The sequence below is a fragment of the Humulus lupulus genome, chromosome 1 (assembly GCF_963169125.1).
Source record: "Humulus lupulus chromosome 1, drHumLupu1.1, whole genome shotgun sequence".
Lineage (NCBI taxonomy): Eukaryota > Viridiplantae > Streptophyta > Magnoliopsida > Rosales > Cannabaceae > Humulus > Humulus lupulus.
In genome coordinates, this window is record NC_084793.1 from 9,824,466 (window position 1) to 9,846,466 (window position 22,001).

The window sequence follows — 22,001 nt, forward strand, 5'->3', positions numbered from 1 at the left end:
ACACCAATCCAAAAACATCATAAAAACATACAACTTATAGAGTCTACCCATACTAAATCTGTGTTGTCTAGCAACAGCAAAACATTAAAAAAAAAAAAAAAACTTAAGAACTAAAACTCACAGTGCGATGAGTCGAGTCTTCTCGGTTTTCATGTGCATATCGTGAGGGTCTACAAGAACTTTAAACAATTTCTCTGATACCAAATGTAACGACTCGGCATAAACTAAATAATTTATTACAAAACATTTATCGAAACTCATTTGAAAACAAACATGAATTAAATATTTTTTTACAAAATATGAAACTCAAGATCTCGTTATTTAAAATAAACCATTTCCTTACTGCATATCGTAGATAAAATACAAGTTATTAAAACATAACATATAACCATGACTTGAGGACTTTTAAAAAGAATGCATACATAGCAACCCCTTTGACCCCCAGGTCTACTGATCACGACATGCACACATCTGACTGAGCCTGCTCCAACTCATCGCCTCATCACTACGCTTATGCCTTTACCTGCAACACAAAGTACTCGTGAGCTAACGCCCAACAAGAAGAGCTATATAGGACACTATCCTCAAAGCCCAACAATATAAGACATAAAATATAAAATGTAAAACATAACATAAACTAACTCATAACTTCACAACCTGAACCATAAAAAACTCGTAGTTGATATCTTATCACACAAAGTTAAAAAATCAATCATATTTCTGGTAACATAACTATAGTATAATGTAATCTATCAACCAAACCATAGTGTAGCGTAAACATAGCATAACGTAAACATAGAATAAAATAACCTATCCTAGCATAGCATATTCAATCCATAACAAGTATTACCAGTGTCGTTCCGGCCGTAAACCAGTGCTGATCTGGTTAGTTGTGCAACCAAGCACGAATTAACATAAGCATGCATTTTTCGTAACGGAAGAATGCAATTTATCGTAATGTGAGCATGCATTTTCATATCGTAAGCATGCAAACATACCACATATATCAGTCACACACAAAATGTATCACCTATAACATAGCTCCTAACATAATTCATAACATGATTCATACCATAGTTCCTAACATAACTCATAACATAGTTAACAATATAATTCCTAACATAATTCATAGTATAGCATATAACATAATTTGTAATATATCATACAAAGTTACAACACTTAAGTACGTCGAGCGTACACCCAGCGTGCAAGTGTCCACTCTTCTTACCTCAGGTCCAGTAGCGCTCCACACACATTAACGCATCCCTTCAAGTATCCTTAGCGAGCCTATCATATCATATAACATCGAAAGCTTAAAACTCAAGCCAAACCAAAAACCATATTAAGAATACACCCATGTCCCTCTTAAAGATAACTCATACTCAAAATATTCTTAAGAAGGTCTTAAGACTCTACTGCAATAAACCCCAATCGAAAAATGTTCCAATTGATCAAATGGGTGCATAAAAACCTAAAAAATATGCATTTATGGGTAGCTAGCGCAGTCGCGCCAGTGCTTGGGCGCGGTTGCGATCACAGAGCGCCAGGGCTAACTAGCCGAGTAGTGCGATCGCGCCAGGGCTGGGCACGATCGCGCTAGTCCCTGAATAACGAAATCGCAGATGCGATTTTAAACCTAGGTTTCAACCCCAAATCACAAAGTTTCGACCCCAATTCTCCAAATCAGTCAACCTAGCATGAAACTAACCCTTGAAACCTAGATATAACCAATCCTAAACATATACTAAACATTACAAATCCTAGAAACAATTAAAATAGTCTCAAAAATTCAAAACCTAGTTCTGACAAAAACTTAAAACAACAAGGTTTGAGCACTTACAGATCAAACTCCAGCCACAGAAACTTTGATCCTTGCCGTTTAAGGGATCTCCTAGCCCTTCCATAACTCAGGTTGAAAATCTCTCACAAAATCCCAGGCTTCAAGATTCAAATCAAGAACGAGAGAATTGTTCTTTGGTTTGTCTTCCTTTCGTATATCGCTAACTCCAATGTCTGAAAACTTCTTACAACATAAAAACCTATTCCCCTTTATTATTTAATTATTTCATCTGATTTAAATCATGTAAAACCAAATTACCTTATTGCCCCAAACATGTAACTTTTTCTTAATAATTACTTAAGGCCCTTATTGTAATTTCCATCCAAAACTATCAGTTTTAACTTCTCATATTTACACTTTCTATCATAAAACCCCTGATTCTACTTTGGCCCCTAATACTTGAAGAAACTAATGGGTGTGGATTGCTTGACGGAACGCATAACATAATCATACATTATAACTCATGCATATCATAGTTCATATAATTAAACACATAATATCATACAATTTTACCATAATACCTAACCCAAGCTAGATTACCAAGATAACCTTAAAATGAAAATGCAGATATTACAATCAATCAAGTATTGAGACCCTGTCGTCACTATAGAAGAAGAAAAATTACACAACCAGTTTTTGGCGGTCAACTTTCCCTCATTTTTTCGTGGATCTATAGTGACGACATGTCGTCGCTATAGAGTAATATTTTTGGAGGGCCAGTGGAATTTTCCCTCTCTTTTTTCCAATACTCTACAGCGACGACATGTCATCGCTTTAGCTCAAATTTCAATAAATTAAAAAAAATTATTTCGTCAGATTGGCTTGCATTCAGCGACGACTTTAAAGTCGTTGTAGTAGAGATGACGTCGTTGTAGAGTGCTTTTTTTTTTTTTGTAGTATCACTTATTTTAATGTTTGCATTTAATGTAAATGTAGACTTTTTATTTCTTTAGTGGGATAAAATAAAGGGGTAAGAAAGAAAATTATTTTTATCTTCACATTTTAATGAAATATTAAATGAGCCAACTTTTTTACAATTGTGATAAAAATAAGTTGGGCCAAATATGTCACTTATTGACTTTTTGTGCTAAATACAACACATAATTTTGTATCTCTCATTGGAGAGGATCTAACAAGATCTAATGTGTTTAAGATATAAATTTTAGTGCATTTGACTGATTTTCTAACACTATATTGTGTATGGAATAAAGAAAATGTAGAAAGAGATATAAAAGAAAGTATATTTCCATGATTTATTGTGAAATTACTATATTTTAATTAAATTATTAATATAAAATTTATGTAGATAAATAATTTAGTAATTTTATCTTCCCTTGTGCTTATAAAACTTTTCTCTTCAATTTGAAGGAAGAAATTAATTGGGACCCACTTAAAAATTTTTCCACTCATTTTTCTTAATTACCTTCTTATTTTCATTCCTACCAAACATCTCATTTTTATTTTTCCTCATTTTCTTCTAAATTAAACATAGTATAAGGAAGCACAGACACAAAAATGAAAATGTAATTGTATTGCAGAAAGAATTTTTATTATAATTAACTTAATATTGTTGTACTTTTCTTTCACGACCAAAACTATTAGGAACAAGTGACAATACTATACTATAGATCGACTTTTCCTTTCTATTCACTCGTATCTCTTCTGTTTCATCAATTTTGTCCGAATCCTTCTTTTTGAAGAAAAAGAGAAAAATATTCCCCTACGTTATCCATAATATGTGGAAGTATCAACATAATTTCCTAGAGTACAAATCCACAATTTTTTGCTAATATAACTAAACTAGTGAGACTACTTACGTACCTATATATGACATCTAAATAATTATATGTGACAGTACATTCAAATCTAAGGTTCCTACGTACTCTATGGTACTTGCCAAAAAGACCAATCTTTTCCTAATTCGTTCTGAGAAAGAATAGGAGATAATTAAATTACAACACCTCCACTAGAAATAGTCATCAAAGGCTCCTTCCTTGTCACTTTCAGATCCTGGAAAAAGAAAGGTAATCAAAGTAATTAAGAACCAATTGTAACTAGGAAAAATTTATGACATGCACACCTAGCATGATGATCATTATATAATAGGAGATAATTAAAGTACATGCATAGAGCTATATAATCTTCTTCTTTTCTCTTTCTCCTTGTTTTTCTTTTTAAAATCTAAGCGATTGATTATAAGCTGAACTTACCTGAAACATCTGAGGAGATATCCTGAACGAATAACTGAGCAGAGTTTGGAACTGAAGTTGAGCTTGTCATTGGAAAAGTGAAATCTGGGTCAATAAATGAATATTCTGAACTACTGGAAGAAGCTTCAACCTCATTGTGTCTAACAGCTAGCCCGGAGGTTAAACTTAATTTTGATGAAGTACTCAAGATCGATTTCAGCTCGGAAAATTGGTTTGACATGCAACGTATCATCCTGAAACACACTAAATCATATCTAGCATTAGTCAAATCATTTCTGAGAGATTGCACAATCACACTTACTCTAACAACAAGTTGAAAGATATCCATCATATATAGAAAACCTCTAACTTAATTATAGTGTTATATATTTTTCATATTGTTTCTTCATTCTTGCAAATGCTACCTGTTCAAGGAATCCTGGAGTTTATCAACTGTTCTTTCACTTTCTTCTAATTTCCTATACATTTCCTCGCTTGATTCATGGGCTTCTCTGTATTTCATTTCACAATCATTAGCTCGTCGTCTTTCTGCATTTAGCATGGCCTGTTTATCAACAGAAATTGTACAAAATGTTATAATTAACTCTGCTAGCGTTAGTGTTAATTACTTCACAACATTTTTTTTCTGGTATGGATGAGCTGATATATATGAGAAGGTGGTCATTATCACCTTCAAACTTTTGACTTCAGCAGTGAGGATCCCAACCTTTGTAGCATCATCAAGACTAGAAGGTTCTTCAACAATAGGATCAGATGATTCAATCTCTTGCTGAGCAACTTGGCATTCAAACAACAAATCTGATTCTTCACCCTTGCTAGGATTAAGTTGCAATTTTTTTCTCTGTTCTCTTTTTGGTTCTTTGATATCATCAATCTGTACACATTTTTGTTTCAAATAAAAATACATGGAAATAAACTACAGTAATGTGGACGCTTCTTCTGCTACTTACCGTATCTTGTTTGCTAGTGTTTCTATTGGCAATTCTTCCCCTCCATCGGCATTGAGATATGGCTGAAGCTCTTCTAAGATTCTGATAATCCGAGAAAGCTCTATACCGACGCCAAGAAGCCTGCTTTCTTTCTTTTTGTCATTCTCTGAGAAAATTATAAATATATATGTAGGGCAATTCTTTTTCACGGACTTCAAGTCCTACCGGTGTGATTCTCTCGACCGTAAACAGTTTTCGGCACAATTTTTGTTATGAATGTGTAAATTGTAACTATTTAGAGTATCGACGCAATTTTTAGAAAATTCTGAATAGTTTATAGTACTGAAAATTAGGTTTAAATATGTTGTTGTACGGGTGACTAATTTTTTTTATGCGCGTGAAAAATAACATGTTTGAACCTAGTTTTCAGTACAGTAAATTATTCAGAATTTTCTAAAAATTAGCAAATATTATAAACAACTACAATATACCGTCATAAAAAAAATTACGCCGAAACCTGTTCACAAGTCGATAATACTGAAGAGTCCTACCGGGTAGGACTTAAATAAAGCCGATAAAAGAAATTATCCTCTATATATATATGTATGTATGTATAATATAGATGCTTATAGTAATCACCTGAAGAACAACGGCTGCATTAGATTGCTTTCTATATCTAAAATCATGACGAGAAGCCAATGCCCGTAAACCTGTCTGCAACACAATTGCAGATGACTTGATTCGCTGATAGTCTTTTCTGGCAACGGTTCTACGTAAATTCTTCTGAATTTTGACTGCAGCAACCTCCCTTTTTCTAGTCTTGTATACATTTCGAGCCAATTTTCCTATACAAAGAAATAAAAACACACAAATGAGTCAGTAGACTATATATAAGAGATGGGCTTTATAAAGTTATTCCATTCTGAAATTTCCAACGAAAATTAATGGCTCCTCTATTTATGGACTCACCTCTCCAAAAGGATTGTACATCAATTGAAGCCTTCTGCATAGAAACAAATCTTCTACGAGCTATTCTGGTTCTAGTTTTCAGTTGTATAATCTTAGCAGACTTCCCAAGTATTTCTGTTCTTCGTGCATCTAGCTCAGCCATCTGGCCGGCTCTTAAGAAAACCTTTGTTTTGCCTATCTGCAAAAACCATTAAGTGCTCCATTAAACATCCAAGGCTACTAGCAAAACAACAGATGAAGAAGAAGCATTAGCAATCTAAAGACACTAATAGCTTTTTCAACCATATACATGATTCTAACAAACAGAACACTTGAACAAAAAGTAGGCCATATTACCTGATAGCCACTGAGCCCCATCTTTTCCAAAATCTGTTCGCATCCAACCTTCTCATCACAGCTACATAAAATGTTTTTGTATTTATCTTAAGCACTAACCAATGAAAGAAAATAAAAATAAAAATAAAAAAACCACCTAAGAGCTTCAAATAAATCTCTCACTTTTTTTTTCCCAACTAATTTGGAGCAAAAGTTTTTCTTTTCTTCTCTTTGTTTGTACTTACTTTCCTTTTAAAACCTCTGGTGCCAGGATGCCAAATCGAGTTAAAAATTCAAAAAAGCTCCTGTAAGTAGGGTAACCGGAACATTTTATCCTGACTGCTTCCAAAACACCCTGTACCAATTCCAATTCCAATGAAAGTAAATGCACAAAAATCACTCAATAATAATAAGATAATAGAGCACAAATTTAGGTTGATTACACTTACACCAGAACGTAATTGTTGCATGATGCTCATGTTATCAAAAATCGAAGGTCTTAAAAGATCATTTGGCTTAACACATCTGATGTAGTGGGGCTCTGTAGACTTTAATATTTCCATCAGTTGTTGCAGTTGTAGCTGCATGCATATATAATAAAGTCAGAGACCATATATATATATATGCCTAAACTTGATAACAGTGTTAGGTAAATTTGATGTGCTAAATATGATGATAGTTAAAAAAACACCTTAAAACGGGAACCAATAGAAGAAAACTTTGAAGATTTAGCTGACTCATCGGAAAGTGAAGGAAATAAACCAGCTACAAAAGAACATCTTGAAGAACTCAACAAATCTTGATGTTCAGGAACAACATAATATTTGTTCTTGTCGAGAAATTGATCAGATTGATATTGAACCTGGAGAAAGTGCACCAAAAAGCAAAAATAATTCAATAGCAGCCTGCCAAAGAAATCAAAACAAATTTTTTGAACAGAAAATTGCAGAAACTAAACTCACCTCTCCTGCATAATGCAATATGCTAAAATCTGATCGAGCCAATTTTGGCTTGATGAAGCGTTTGTGATCTCTGAATGTCTGATAAAGCTTTTGTGAAAATGTTTCATGAGTTGACTTTGGAAACATACTGTAAACAAACATGTTGTCACATAAGAAAAAATGAATGTAAAGTAAGTGCACAATACGATCATTTAATTTGAATTGTGGAGAAAAAACAGAATCAATTTGATTTTGTGTCCACATTCTACTTGTTTTTCAGATAAATTTTTTAATACAAATACGTAAAATTGTCATCCTTGATCTCAAAAATGAAGTTTGACAAGAAAACAATATGTCAATTTACACATTAAAATGACTATTTAGGTCCAGTTAACAATAATGAAATATAGGTAAAGATATTTATAAAAAGAGAACATTGGCAGAGAAGTTATTACTAACTCTATATGTCAAAGATATTAAGGCTTAAACGAATAGTTATTACTAACTCTATATGTATATATGTGTTATACACATGCATTTAGTACTAAATACCTCATACCAAAGAGATTTTCATTTTCTTTTATTCTTAATGAAAACAACTTGATTTGATTTTAATGTTCAAAATTACTCCAAATTAAAAATTAAACGACTAAAAAAAAAAGATAGCAATAATCAGACCAAACAAGGAAATCATACCAGGCTTCATCAAGCAAAGCAATAATCCCACCTGGTTTCTGCAAAAACAAAAATGAATAAAAGGGATAGGAAAAAAAAACAAATAATTCAGTAGTTCACTTGTTGATCCTTTCTTAGATAATAAGATATACACTAAACAATAACATGAACAATGATCTAAATGATTATAAAGATATGCAATATTTATCAAGAATTGTAGTCACTATTAGCACATATATAAAAAAATTCAGCCACTTGACTTCAAAGAATCAAATAAAAAGCCCATGAACATTTTTCATAGGGATGAAACAGAGGGACAAGATACTGCTTTTCTATCAATAATATGAGTGACAGTGGAGCTCTCGTATGGAAATTCTTGGGAGCCAAGTTATCTAATTTTATACAATACTGCTTGTCCTAATAAAAGTAGTAGGAGCTACAACAAGTAGATATTTTTCTGCAGAAATAATCATGTATTTCTGAGTGTCCACAGATCTTTGAAGTAGTTTCTGGAAATGTTAAATTATTTACCTCTATAATGAAGAATAATTCACAATCAATCTGATAAATAAAATTTATCTAGATTATGCAAAAAAAAAAAAAAAGCTTCTCATATTTATATTCTTAACATATAACAAAGAAAACAAAGAAGAAGGATAATCAGAAAAAGTGTCAGATAAGTCAGTAACTGCTGTTTAATTATGATGAAACAACAAAGAAAAAAAAGAGCAGATAAAGACACCTTTTCAATGAGATCAAGCACATCTTGATTATCAACATATCCTATGTAGCTCCAGTTGATTTCCTCTTTTATGTATTCCTCTTGCTCCATCTTGAACACATGCTGCATCACACAACAACAGTAGTAAGAATGAACATTCAAAGAAGGAGTACCAGCTATGGTTGTCAAGTGACTAACCTCATACCTGGTTGAAATGTTGTTGCAGCTTTTCATTTGTAAAATTAATACAGAACTGCTCAAAACTGGATGGATTGAAATATATGAAGTCAAAATTACATCACTGTAAAAATTAGACCCTCAGGAGAATTGAAGGAAAACTGTAAGCTTCCATGATACAGAAAAAGAAGGTAAGAAGTTCAAGCCAAGTATGTGTGGTAAGCCTTCTTATGCATGGTTTACATTAATAATTTAGCTGTTTTTGTTCATCTTCATTAGCTAATGTATATGCAGCATAAACATCATGCATAGAAACACATTAGTAGTGCTTATGATTCCAAAATTTCATATAATTTGTTGTCACCTATTATTTTTGAAGCTTTCAAAGCCGTAGATATCAAGGACACCAATCAGACAGTTGGAGTAAGGGTCTTGTCCTATGGAATCATTAATTTTGTCCACCAACCTGCACATTTACAAAAAATGAGGAATCCATACATTACATACCAGAAAGAAGCCACTAGGTTGGTCTAGTGGCGAGGGGGTTTGGGAAAGCGGTGAGACTTGACGTTTGGTTGGAAGGAATGAAAATGGAGGAATAGGAATGACAATGAGAAAAAGAATAGGAACGAAATAGAATAAAAATTAATAAAAACATTATTAATTTTTTTTCAATCTTACATTGGAATGATCTTTCCTCCTATTTTCAATTAGAATACTAATTCTACCAAAATGATGGAAAAACCATTCCATTAGAATGACATTCCAATACTCAAAAATGGAACCAAACATCTCCTAGGTTCAAACACGAGATCTCTTAATATTGAGGTTCAAACCTCAAGTAAGCATAAGTGTGCCAAGATAACAAAAAAACCAGAAAGGGGGTGCATTACCAGTCAAACAACCGAGAATATATTGTCTTGGCTAAGCCATCTCTACTAACTGTTGCACCAACAGGATCGAGGCTTCTTTTAATAACTTCTTCTGGAGTAATCATTACACGCTTACAAAGTGCATCTTCCAGTGCATTCGGATTACACCTGTAATATTATTAGCACACAAATGGTTACTGCTTCTTTAGTCAACAGCAACAACAAAGATAAATTATAGGAAAAACATACAAGCATGCACTCACATGAGAAGTTCTGCTGTCATTTGAAGATGGAATAAGGACATTTCATTTTTAACAACTGACGAATCATTATCTTCTCCCCTAGCGAATTCAATATTGCCCAAATGAAGAATTGCTGCCACCACTTTGAAAATTGCATCCTGACAGAGAGAAAATACTCTCAGATTTGCTTCAAGTGACACTTGTTAAGGACTGAAACAATCTTTGAATTCACTTTCTTACCTGTTCTTTTTCACTTATTCCAACAATCTCCATGGCTCTCTTAGTTGTAAGATAATCATGAGCATCACTCACACCAACCAATTCATAACAATTAGATTGATTAAGATAATGAAATGATCTAGGATCCCCCAATTTATATTTCTCTCTCTCCTGAAAAGATCTGAAATATGTCAAATGGATGTAACTTCATCAAGAATAGACAATAAGATAGAAAAAGTCATCTACCTGAGGAGGAGCTGCACATAGACGATAAAAACAATGATAGTTGCGCTCAGGATCTGATATTTGGCAAACACGAGATCTTTCCAAAAGGTAAGTCCTAATGGCTGCTCCTGATATTCTACCACGCTTGTCAAACTGAATCTCTACAAATTTCCCAAAGCGACTGCGAAGCACATTCTTGAGATCAGTATCTATAGACTTTTGAACATGTCAAATTTCCCAAAAAAACATTGAAGCAATAAAGTAAGAAGTTCATAATTTTCTCACCTGGAATTGTTATTTCTGCTAGTTTTGGCATTGCCAAATGCTTCAAGAACTGGATTCGACTGCGCCATGTCCATGCCAAGAAAAGAAGTGGTTACAATCAATTGAAGTAAGTTAAGTGACATAGCAAAGGCAATCAAAATGCACTTTTTCATTTGTCAGAATTTTTTTTCTTCTTCTTTATTTCATGTTCATTTCTCTATCAATTTGAGAAAGAGATCACAAGCTAGCAGCTCTAAAGTTATCCATTACATAACTTTGAGACTCTATAATGTCGATTGCTGCATATAGGTTTAAATGGTTTAATAATTTAGAATCCGTAAAAAAAAAATGAAAGAATCATTAAAGATATATGCACAACATGAAGTTCCTCATTCAAAAACTCTCAGAAGCACCATAGAAAAAATATGTGCAGAACTTTCCATGAGAATCTAGTCTCTAAGTGCATCTTCTCATTAAATTAGAGTATAGACATATAATTTTGTTTAAGCAATGATGACGATTAGCTCTTTTGTTTTGTTTATTCTTGGGGGGAATGGGGGTTAGCATTGTCAGCTTACAACCATGTTCCAAGTCAGAAAATACAAACTAAGAATTATGCAGAGGTGCTTGTTGGAAATAATTTTAGTAGCACATAAGAATTAGAAAATTTGATTATAAACAGATTAAAAGTATCAAGTAAAAAGGAACACAACAAATGCCATAAAACTGTAATGCCATCATCAAGAGCCTGAAGTAATATAATAGATATATCGACAGACAATAAAATAACATTCTCAACAAACAAATAAGTTTTAAACTCTTAGCATTACAAAAGGGAAGAACTTGAAATCTAAAATTTTAATCAAATAATTTACACTTGTGCTTTTACAATTATGCACTTAGGTGCACCTAAAACTTAAGAAAAAACCAGAGGTGAGGTTAGTGTCAAGTGAGAACAAATTGTTTTCCTTTTACAAATATTTTTCTTTTGGTATTTATTATTCACGAAAAGGTAATGTAGGTGTCCTACTCAATATTAAAAATTAAAATCATTATGCACAATCTTCCACCCATGTTAGAGATCTAATTATTATTTTTTTCCTTATTGGTGATTGTGTTAAATTTAAAGTGCTCTAGTCCTAACAACTTGAGATAAGTAACATCCTCAAGTAATTTAATTGACTCTTGAACTAGTTAGTTTAAACAGATGCAACATATGAGTGTTTGCTATTTCCAGCTTACTTCTAAAACTTGCTGCTCAACTGTTCTTCCTTCAGCTGCAGAACGGCCACCAACGAAGGCAAGGTAGCGCATAAGCATTTTAGTTGTCTCGGTCTTACCAGCGCCACTTTCGCCACTTACCAGAATAGAATTGCTCTTTCCCTCATTGACCATCTGCCTGTTCAAAGAAATAAATACAATTTAGTTGACAATGAACTTCATTTTCAAAGTAACAAAAGTAGGATGCATACAAAGTTTACCTATAAGCAAAATCAGCTATGGCAAATACATGAGGACCTAGTTTTCCAAATGGAGCTCCCTTGTACAGTTCCATCATGTATGCATCATACAATTGGGAAAGGCTTTGAAATGGATTTATGGCTATGAGAATGTTCCCAGTGTAAGTCTGCCATATTATCACAGTACCAGCCACCATAGTAACTATTTTATTCCACAAGAATAAATAAGTGGGCACATACAGAATATTGTAATAATCTTACATAAATTTCGTTGATCTCATATCTGGTTGCCAAATTATGCAGAACCCCAGGTTCATGCAAGTAAGATAGCTTAGTCATGTCATCTACTCCATCTGTAGGAGTTTCCATATCTTTTGGATATACTTTTGAAACTTTTGCAACAACCTGAATATAATATGAAAATTAGGTTGTTATAAAATACAGGGATAAAGATGTCAAAACTACCAACTTATATACCAATTTTATTTTTGTGGCAAAAATACCAAATCTCTGTTAATAGTAGTTTCACTTAAGTAACTATTCTTTTATTTTGGCGGCAATAATACCAAATCTTTATTAATAGTTGCACTTAGTATCAAAATTTTTTTTCACGACAATAATACTAAATATTTGCTAATTTTAAAATATAATTATTAGTATTTCTTGAATAATTTTTAAAATGTATAAAATCAATTTTAAATTATTAAAATTAAATGGAAAATAGAAAGAATAAAAAAATTGAATGTATATTTAAGGGTAAATATTAGTAGAGATTTAGTATTATTGTTGTAAATATTCTTTAAATTATTTTTAAAAAAATATATAAAATCAATTTTAATTTATAAAAGCATATATAAAACAAGGGAACGGCTAAAGATGACAAATTTATATTTAAGTGTTTGGTAAACACCGACGTTGACAAAAGTTGTTTTCAACATGTAAGTAATTATAAGTTCCAATTTTTCATTATGAGAGTATATTATGAGAGTATCCCACAAATTTTCAAGAAATTCCAAATAATTTACGATGTCAAAAACAATGTTCAAACAGCTTGTTGCACGCGTGCACTCAAAAACAGATACATGTGGAAAATTCGATTGTTTGAATCTTATTTTCGATATCGTAAATTATTCGAAATTTCTTGAAACTTTGTAGAATGTTCTAAATGACTGTAATGTACAATATCAATAAAAAATTGGAATTATAACTATCCATATGCCTAAAACAAATTTTTGTCAACATCGTAGTCGTTTCCTAAAAAAAACTAAAAATAAAATTAAAGAAATATAAAAAATTAGAAAAAAATTGAATCTATATTTAAGTGTCATTATTAGTTGAGATTTAGTATTATTGCCTCTTTTATATTCTTTAAATAGTTTTAATAAAATATTTAAAATCAATTTTATTTATACCAAAAATTTATTTTAAAAGATTTAGAATTTAAGTGCAACTATTAATAAAGATTTGTTATTATTACCGTGAAAATAAAAGAATTTGTATATAAGTGAAACTATTAACAAAACTTTGGTATTTTTGCCGCCGAAAAAAAAATCGGTATATAAGTGAAAGTATTTGAAAACATTTGGTGTTTTTGCCGTCATTATCCTAAAATATATATAAACAAATCAAACAAAAACTAGTATGAAATAAATAATTTTTCACATAACTTCTAGAGTTATGATTTAAATTTTAAATATGAGATGAGGATTCCTTTATGAAGCTAAGTTATTAAAGGTAAAAAGAGTAGGGTAGGACAATAATTTGTAAAAACAAAACTTCCATCAAGTAGTTCCATAAATCCTCATGCATGAATTGTTGTTAACAGACTAAAAAGGATACAAAAAGACTTAAAAAGATACAAAAAAGGAAAGTCTGGGAAAAGTGATGAAAACAAAGCAATTTCCACATGCATAACTGCAAAGAAGACCCACCAATGAAAAAACAAAAGGAGAAAAAAAGATAATACAACATCAGGGTGATCACAATGAACAATTTGAATCAAAACTTAAGAAAAAGTATGATTAAAAAAACTTTATACCATCTTTCCATTGCTAGTTTGAATCTCAGCTTCCTCTCCATCAATGTTTGAAACTTGTCCATCAACCCAGACCAATTCTGGATCTCCAACCCAAACATGAGAACCAACAATAATATTAATCGGCAAGCCCTGCAGCAGGTAGAAGTTCAAATATAATTTTACAATGAACTGAAGAATATAAATAAATATCCTTATTGAATTATTAGTACTGATGTGATGTTCTGGTAATTAAGAACATAAAACTTGAATTTTTATTTTATTTTATTTTATACATTTCCACTACAGGAATTTATGATATTTGAGTCGTTTTAATACATGCATGCACCATGTGCCCGTGAGAGAAAATAAATTGTATCAACTAAATGAAAATGTATATTCATGAAAATAGTCTCAATAAAACAAATGAAAGTCTCAACAAAGATTTTCATATTCAAAAACAGAACCATTTGACAAAGTTCTCAACGTCGATCAACATGAATAATAATAATATAGCTAATTATAATGTATGAAGATATAGAAGCTTGAACTGTTACCATGAGATGCTAAATTCAACAAATTTCAGTAACACACATTTTGCTAAATTATAAAAGTTTAGAATGAAGTTATTTGTGAGAGTAGAGTACCATTTCGAGACTCAAGGAAGCCAAAATCAAACAAATGATCTCTACAGATCGAAACCCATTAATTTCCTAAGTCGATTTTGATCGAAAAGGAAATCAGGGAAGAAAATGAAACCCCATAAATTGCTGCGTTTATGTTGTCCATTTGGAATTGGAAGTCCTTGAAAGCCCTCTAATTTCGCCATTCTTGTGGCTCTCTCACTCTTCACGCCCTAAATAGAAAAATAGAATGATAATTCCATCTAAATAGGTTGCTGTCTAACCAACATACAAACTAATCAAATTACCATAAGATATTCCACGTATCAATAAGATGTTATATATATATATATATATATATATATGATAATTCTACGATAGGGCTTTATAAGCCCTACACGTAGGGCTCTAAGTGTTTTTTTGACTCGTGAACAGTTTTCAGCGCGACTTTTTTTATGAACGTGTATATTATAGCTATTTAGAGGATCCTGCAAATTTTCAGAAAATTCCGAATAGTTTACAGTACCGAAAATTAGGTTCAAACATGTTATTTTCCACGCGTATAAAAAAAATTAGTCACGCATGCAACAATATGTTTGAAACAAGTTTTCGGTATTGTAAACTATTCGGAATTTTCAGAAAATTTGCAAGATGCTCTAAATAGCTGCAATATACACGATCATAAAAAAGAATCGCGCCGAAAACTGTTCACGGGTTGTAAACACTGAGAGCCCTACTGGTAGGAGAATTCCCCTATATATATATATTTATAGAAATTTTCTTGTAGGGCTTCATTTTAAGCCTTACCAGTAGGGCTCTCACTGTTTTCAACCCGTGAACAGTTTTCAGTGCGAATTTTTTTATGACCGTGTATATTGTAGCTATTTAGAGCATCCTGCAATTTTTCAGAAAATTCCGAATAGTTTACAGTACCGAAAACTGGGTTCAAACATGTTGTTGCACTCGTGACTAATTTTTTTTATGCGCGTGGAAAACAACTTGTTTGAATCTAGTTTTCGGTACTGTAAACTATTCAGAATTTTTTGAAAATTTGCAGGATGCTCTAAATAGTTACAATATACACGGTCATTAAAAAAAATCGCACCGAAAACTGTTCACGGGTCGAGAAACACTAAAAGTCCTACTGGTAGGCTTAAAGTGAAGCCCCTCCTATGTATATATATATATACATAGATAGATAGATAGATAGATAGCAGTTAGCACCACTTTTGCTCCTGAGATCATTTTTTGATTCATTGATTTTTAATCTAAAGACTGATATTTATTTGCTTATAATACACTTGGTTACATTTGATTTTTTTTACTTTATAACCCCACGTTCTTTCTCTCTCCAAAACTTTTACGACTAAATTGCTACCGTAAAAATGTTTTCAAGACTAAATATATTTTAGTCACTGAATAAATACTAAAATTTATTCATAAATATTATTAAATTTAGTCGTTATAATCAATTTGATAGAATAATATATTAGTCGCAATAGCATCTATTTTCACTTTCAAAAACTAAAAAACAACACTTTAATGACTAGAAACTAGTCACCAAATAACTAATTATTCGTGACTTAATATTTTAGTCAAGATTTAATAAAATAATCAATTATAAAAAAGTTTATTAACTTGAATTTTAAAGTTATTTTAATTTAAAATATATAATTATGTTAACAAACAAATGGTTGCAGACATCACTGTTAGTTAAAGTTGTTAGGCTGTTATGGTTAGTTAGATATTTTGTTTGTACAGCTGTAGATTAGTTACTAACTCTCTGTTAACTAATTATTCGAACTAACTCTCTTGAGTTTGTATATATAGAGCACTGTGCTCAGATTGATTAATCAATGATAAACACATTCAGTTCAATACTTGTCTTCGTTCTTATTTTGCACATGGTATCAGAGTAGGTTCTTTTTTGCTTCCGCAACTCTTCTTCTCCGATCGTGATTCATATTTCTCCATTCTCTGTTCTTTCTTGACTGTTTTCATGGCTGCTCAACCAGCTCAGACCTTCAATCCTGTTTTTTTGCTCATAAGGTTTCTGTAAAGCTTGATGATAACAATTTTCTTCTCTGGCGTCCCCAAGTTCTCTCAGCCATTCGTGGCCATCGGCTTCAAAACTTCATATCTGATTCTGTTCAGCCTCCACGCAAGTTTCTCACTCAAGAAGATGAAGTTCTTGGCCAGATCAACCCCAGCTTCCAAGAATGGGAGGTTCAAGATCAAATTCTTTATTCATGGTTGCTCTCCTCCATGTTTGATGGAATTCTCACGCGAATTGTAGGAGCTGAAACGTCTGTGCAAATCTGGAAAACCTTAGAGGTATATTTCGTTACTCAAACCTCTGCCAAAATCGATTTATACACTACTCAACTTCAAAACTGTAAGAAAGGTTCACTCTCCATAAATGAATACTTGCTTCGAATCAAAACACTTGTTGATCGATTAGGCTCAGTCGGTCACAAGGTTTCTGTGAAAGAACATGTTTCTGCAATCTTCAAAGGCTTGCCTTCTGTCTATGATACATTTGTTATTTCTGTCAATTCAAGAAATGATCAGTACTCGGTTGCTGAAATTGAGACTTTACTTCTGTCTCAAGAACATCGAATGGAGAATCACAATAGAGATCTTGACTCTATTAATCTTGCTACTCATCATGGTTTTAGGACAAATCCCCCAGGATTTTCCAATTTCTCTCACACTGCAGATTCCAAATCTGTTCTTGAACATGGTTCAGCAAATAATCACGGTCGTGGATCTTGGAATCCTTATGCTGTCTCCTCAAGATTCACTTCATCTGGTCCAGCTTCGAATCCCTACACTACAGGTCGTGGGTCATCCAATTCATCTGTTTCTCCAATCACTTCTTCCACAGTCCCTGGATCACAGCCAGTGTGTCAACTCTGCTCAAGACCTGGTCACCTTGCATCCCGGTGCTATCAACGGTTCAACATGGACTTCCCTGGAGTTGGTGCCGCTAATGTAACCAAGCATTCCGCTCAAATTGCCACGGCTGATACTGTTGCTGATGATGCTTGGTATCCTGATTCGGGTGCCACAACTCATTACACTACCAGTAGCTCCAATTTTACTCACAAACAGCCATATGTTGGTTCAGATCAGGTGCATATGGGTGATGGTGCTAGTCTTCCCATTCAAAACATTGGTAATACTCTTTTTCACTCAAATATTTCATCTAAACCACTTGTCTTAAATCGCATGCTTCATGTTCCACATATCACCAAAAATCTTATTTCTGTTTCTAAGTTTGCCTCTGATAATAATGCTTTCTTTGAGTTTTATCCTCATTATTGTCTTGTGAAAGACCAGGATTCGAAGGAAGTTTTACTGACCGGACAGCTTAAGCAAGGGCTTTATATCATAGAACCTTCCCAATTACAAATATCCAAGTCTGCTCAATCTTTTAATCCTAATGTCATGTGTATTGTTACTCATGCACCTGTGCATTCTACTTCTGTGTCTTCATGTAATCATTTTTCTTTGTGGCATAAGAAACTTGCTCATCCCTCTGCTAAGATTGTAAAATCTATCATGACCATTTGTAATATTCTTGAAAGAAATAAAAATGTTGCCGATTTCTGTGATGCTTGTTGTAAAGGAAAGATTCATAAATTTCCCTTTCCTAACTCAGAAACTATTTTTACTAAACCTTTGCAGTTAGTCCACACTGATATTTGGGGTCCCTCTCCCATGCTTTCCTCATGTGGTTACAAATACTATATCCATTTTATCGATGCCTATTCTAGGTACACTTGGGTATTCCTTTTAAAAGGCAAATCTGAGGCCTTGCAAACGTTTATTAATTTTCGAACTCAGGTAGAAAAAGAGTTCAATCAATCCATTATATATGTCCAATCTGATTGGGGGGTGAGTATCAAGCCTTAGAACCTTATTTGACTAAGAATGGCATTACTCATAGGCTGTCTTGTCTAACCACTCACCAACAAAATGGTGTTGCTGAGAGAAAACACAGACACTTGATTGAAACTGGTCTAACTCTTCTTGCCCAAGCCTCCATGCCCTTATCTTACTGGGATGACGCTGTTAGAACAGCTTGCTATGTTATCAATAGACTCCCAACACCAGTTATCCAAAATGACACTCCCTTACACAAACTATTTGACAAGTATCCTGACTACTCCACTCTAAAATTTTTCAGATGTACCTGTTTCCCAAACACCCGACCCTATAACAAGCATAAACTTGAGTTTCGGTCTGAAAAATGCACTTTCATAGGATACAATTTGAAACATAAGGGATACAAATGTCTTGCTTCATCTGGTAGAATTTACATTTCAAGAGATGTTATCTTTGATGAGTATACTTTTCCTTTTGTAATTCTTTCTGCTTCTACTAATGTAACCCGTGATAATGTTTCTCTTGGTCCTTCTGCTCTTATTCCTACACGTTCTGGTCAAGTACATTCTATCACACCAACTCTGTCTGTTCCTTCATCCTCATCTACTTCTGCACCAGCTCATCACTCCATTTCACCATCTGCATCAACTGCTTCTTACAGTTCTGCATCAACTGCTCAAGCTTCTGCACCTGTGCAATCAGATTCTGCTCCGCCTGGTTTTGAAGTTCCAACTGCACCACAAGCTCCTGTCAAGCTTCATCCTATGGTTACATGAGCCAAAGTTGGCACATACAAGCCCAAAGTTCTGATGGTGTCCAATGAACCCTTAACTATAGCATCAGCTCTCAAAAATCCTAAGTGGAATCAAGCTATGCAGGTTGAAATCACTGCTCTAAAGAATAACAAGACTTGGATACTTGTTCCTCTTCCTCCTGGCAGGCGTGCCATAGGCTGTAGATGGGTCTATAGGACAAAAGAAAACCCTGATGGCACTATTGCTCAACACAAGGCCAGACTGGTTGCCAAAGGGTTTCTGCAGCAGTATGGCTATGATTTTACAGAGACTTTTAGTCCTGTAGTTAAACCAACAACAATTCGAGTCATTTTAACCATTGTCTTATCTAATGGCTGGCAAATAAGGCAATTAGATGTCAATAATGCCTTCTTGAATGGAGAGCTCACTGAAGAGGTTTTCATGACTCAACCTCCCGGATTCATTGATCAAAGTTCTCCTCATTTAGTGTGCAAACTGACCAAGGCATTATATGGTCTACGGCAAGCTCCTAGGGCCTAGTTTGATAAACTCAGAACTACCCTCATGACATTTCGTTTTATCTCTGCTCGAGCTAATCAATCTTTATTCATCAGGAAAACCGATTCTCATACCACTTATGTTCTTGTATATGTGGATGATATCCTGATAACTGGAAGTTCCATGGCTGCTGTTTCCACTCTCATTTCAGATCTTAATGCCTCATTTGCGTTAAAGGATATTGGCCAAATAGACTACTTCCTTGGCATTCAAGTTCGACATCTACATGATAGCTTACACTTATGTCAAAAGAAATACATAATGGATCTTCTCTGTCGTGCTAAAATGGACTTTGCCAATTCTCTTCCTACTCCCATGACTGGTGGAGAAAAACTATCGGCCTTCAACAGTGATCCTCTTGCTGATCCTCATCAATATCGCAGCATAGTTGGAGCATTGCAATATGCTGTCATCACTCGGCCAGAGATAGCTTATGATGTTAATAAGGTGTCTCAGTTCATGCAAAATCCCCTTGAGTCTCATCTCAAAGTGGTTAAGAATATCCTCCGGTATCTCAAAGGCACTCTCGACCTTGGCCTACACTTCAAACCCAGTTCCAAACTTGTTTTGACAGGATTCTGTGATGCTGATTGGGCATCCGATCCTGATGACCGCAGGTCAACTTCGGGTTTCTGCATCTATTTGGGTTCCAACTTAGTCTCCTAGAGCTCCAAAAAGCAGCGAACAGTCTCTCGTTCCAGCACTGAAGCCAAGTACTGAAGTCTTGCAAATGCCACAGCTGAGCTTGTTTGGATTCAATCCTTGCTTTCTGAAGTTGGTTTCGCTCAGTTACCGATCCCTACAATTTGGTGTGACAATCAATCCACTGTGCTTATGTCTGCCAATCCAGTCTTACACTCTCGGACAAAGCACATTGAGCTAGATCTCTACTTTGTTAGGGAACGCATCTTCAACAATCAGCTCTATGTCAAGCATACTCCAGCTCAAGACCAAATTGCTGATATACTTACCAAAGCTTTATCTACACCTAGATTTGTATTGTTGAGAGACAAACTGAGTCTGTTTTCTCTATCCCAGCTCAGTTTGCGGGGGGGTGTTAGTTAAAGTTGTTAGGTTGTTATGGTTAGTTAGATATTCTGTTTGTACAGCTGTAGATTAATTACTAACTCTCTGTTAGCTAATTATTCTAACTAACTCTCTTGAGCTTGTATATATAGAGCACTATGCTCAGATTGATTAATCAATGATAAACACATTCAGTTCAATACTTGTCTTCGTTCTTATTTTGCACAATCACTACATACATACTGTATATTCAAAACCCAAAAAAAAAAACAATAAGAAAAAGGTAATCTTTTTATAAAAAAAAAAAAACGGACTAGATGTAATTTTTTTTTATTTCGCTAAGGAGCACATGACATTAACAAAAAAAATGGTTTTCTTTTGTGATTATATATTGTACGCCCTGGTTTTCCCACGGGCTGATTAGCAGGTCGGGCCTCGGACTAATCAAGGTTAGTTCGTAAACTTCCCCAGGTCGGAGAACCTGTTTTCCAGGTCGTACCCCCTTAGCTCGAGGTATCCTCAAGAACTCGCCAAGGCTGCCCAAGACTGGGGGAAGGAATCCTTGAGGCCGAAGGTCGGGTCAGGGAAGCAGCTCGTGGCACGAGCTGCTCCTCCTAAGATCTCTGACCCTTTGTAAAGTCAACACACGCAAGATAAACGTGCCTATATCTAACATCACGTGTCCGATATCTCCCTGACTTCTCGGACACGTAGCAGGAACGTGCGTATTCAGACACCCAAGGCTGGGTTGGGCCGTGCGCCCCATTATCTCCTTATCTATCGATTTGACCATACTCATGTGTCAGGTTTAGGAATTAATCATGAATGTCACAAAGTTGATATGACAAATAAGAAGGTCACGGGATGACCTCCTTACCAACTTCCAGGTGCCTTCTCCTATAAATATGGAGACCCTGGGAGTTGATAAGGGTTGGAAAAAATAGTCTCAGAAGAGATACACACTTTGTAACCAAAAATTCTAGAATATATCAATAATATTGACTAGTGGAGTAGAAGGATTTTAACCTTTGAACCACTTAAAAACGTGTCTTGAGTCACCTAGTTTATTCTCTAA

At 34.0% G+C, this 22,001-nt stretch overlaps 1 protein-coding gene across 1 annotated transcript; it reads right to left on the bottom strand.

Annotated features, from left to right (window-relative positions):
* Positions 1–3,806: 3,806 nt before the first annotated feature.
* LOC133777459 (myosin-9) lies at positions 3,807–14,226 on the bottom strand. The gene is made up of 25 exons (XM_062217099.1): positions 14,098–14,226; positions 12,321–12,464; positions 12,081–12,226; positions 11,842–11,998; positions 10,621–10,679; positions 10,357–10,516; positions 10,132–10,281; positions 9,913–10,049; positions 9,671–9,817; positions 9,142–9,243; positions 8,806–8,863; positions 8,622–8,723; positions 7,901–7,938; positions 7,226–7,352; positions 6,955–7,125; positions 6,713–6,844; positions 6,509–6,618; positions 6,285–6,345; positions 5,949–6,126; positions 5,619–5,824; positions 5,001–5,120; positions 4,721–4,924; positions 4,455–4,594; positions 4,051–4,283; positions 3,807–3,850 (listed from the first exon to the last, which is right to left on the bottom strand). The coding sequence occupies exons 1-25, from the start codon at positions 14,098–14,100 to the stop codon at positions 3,807–3,809; spliced, it is 3,129 nt and encodes a 1,042-aa protein (XP_062073083.1). The 5' UTR covers positions 14,101–14,226.
* Between the last annotated feature and the right edge of the window lie 7,775 nt (positions 14,227–22,001).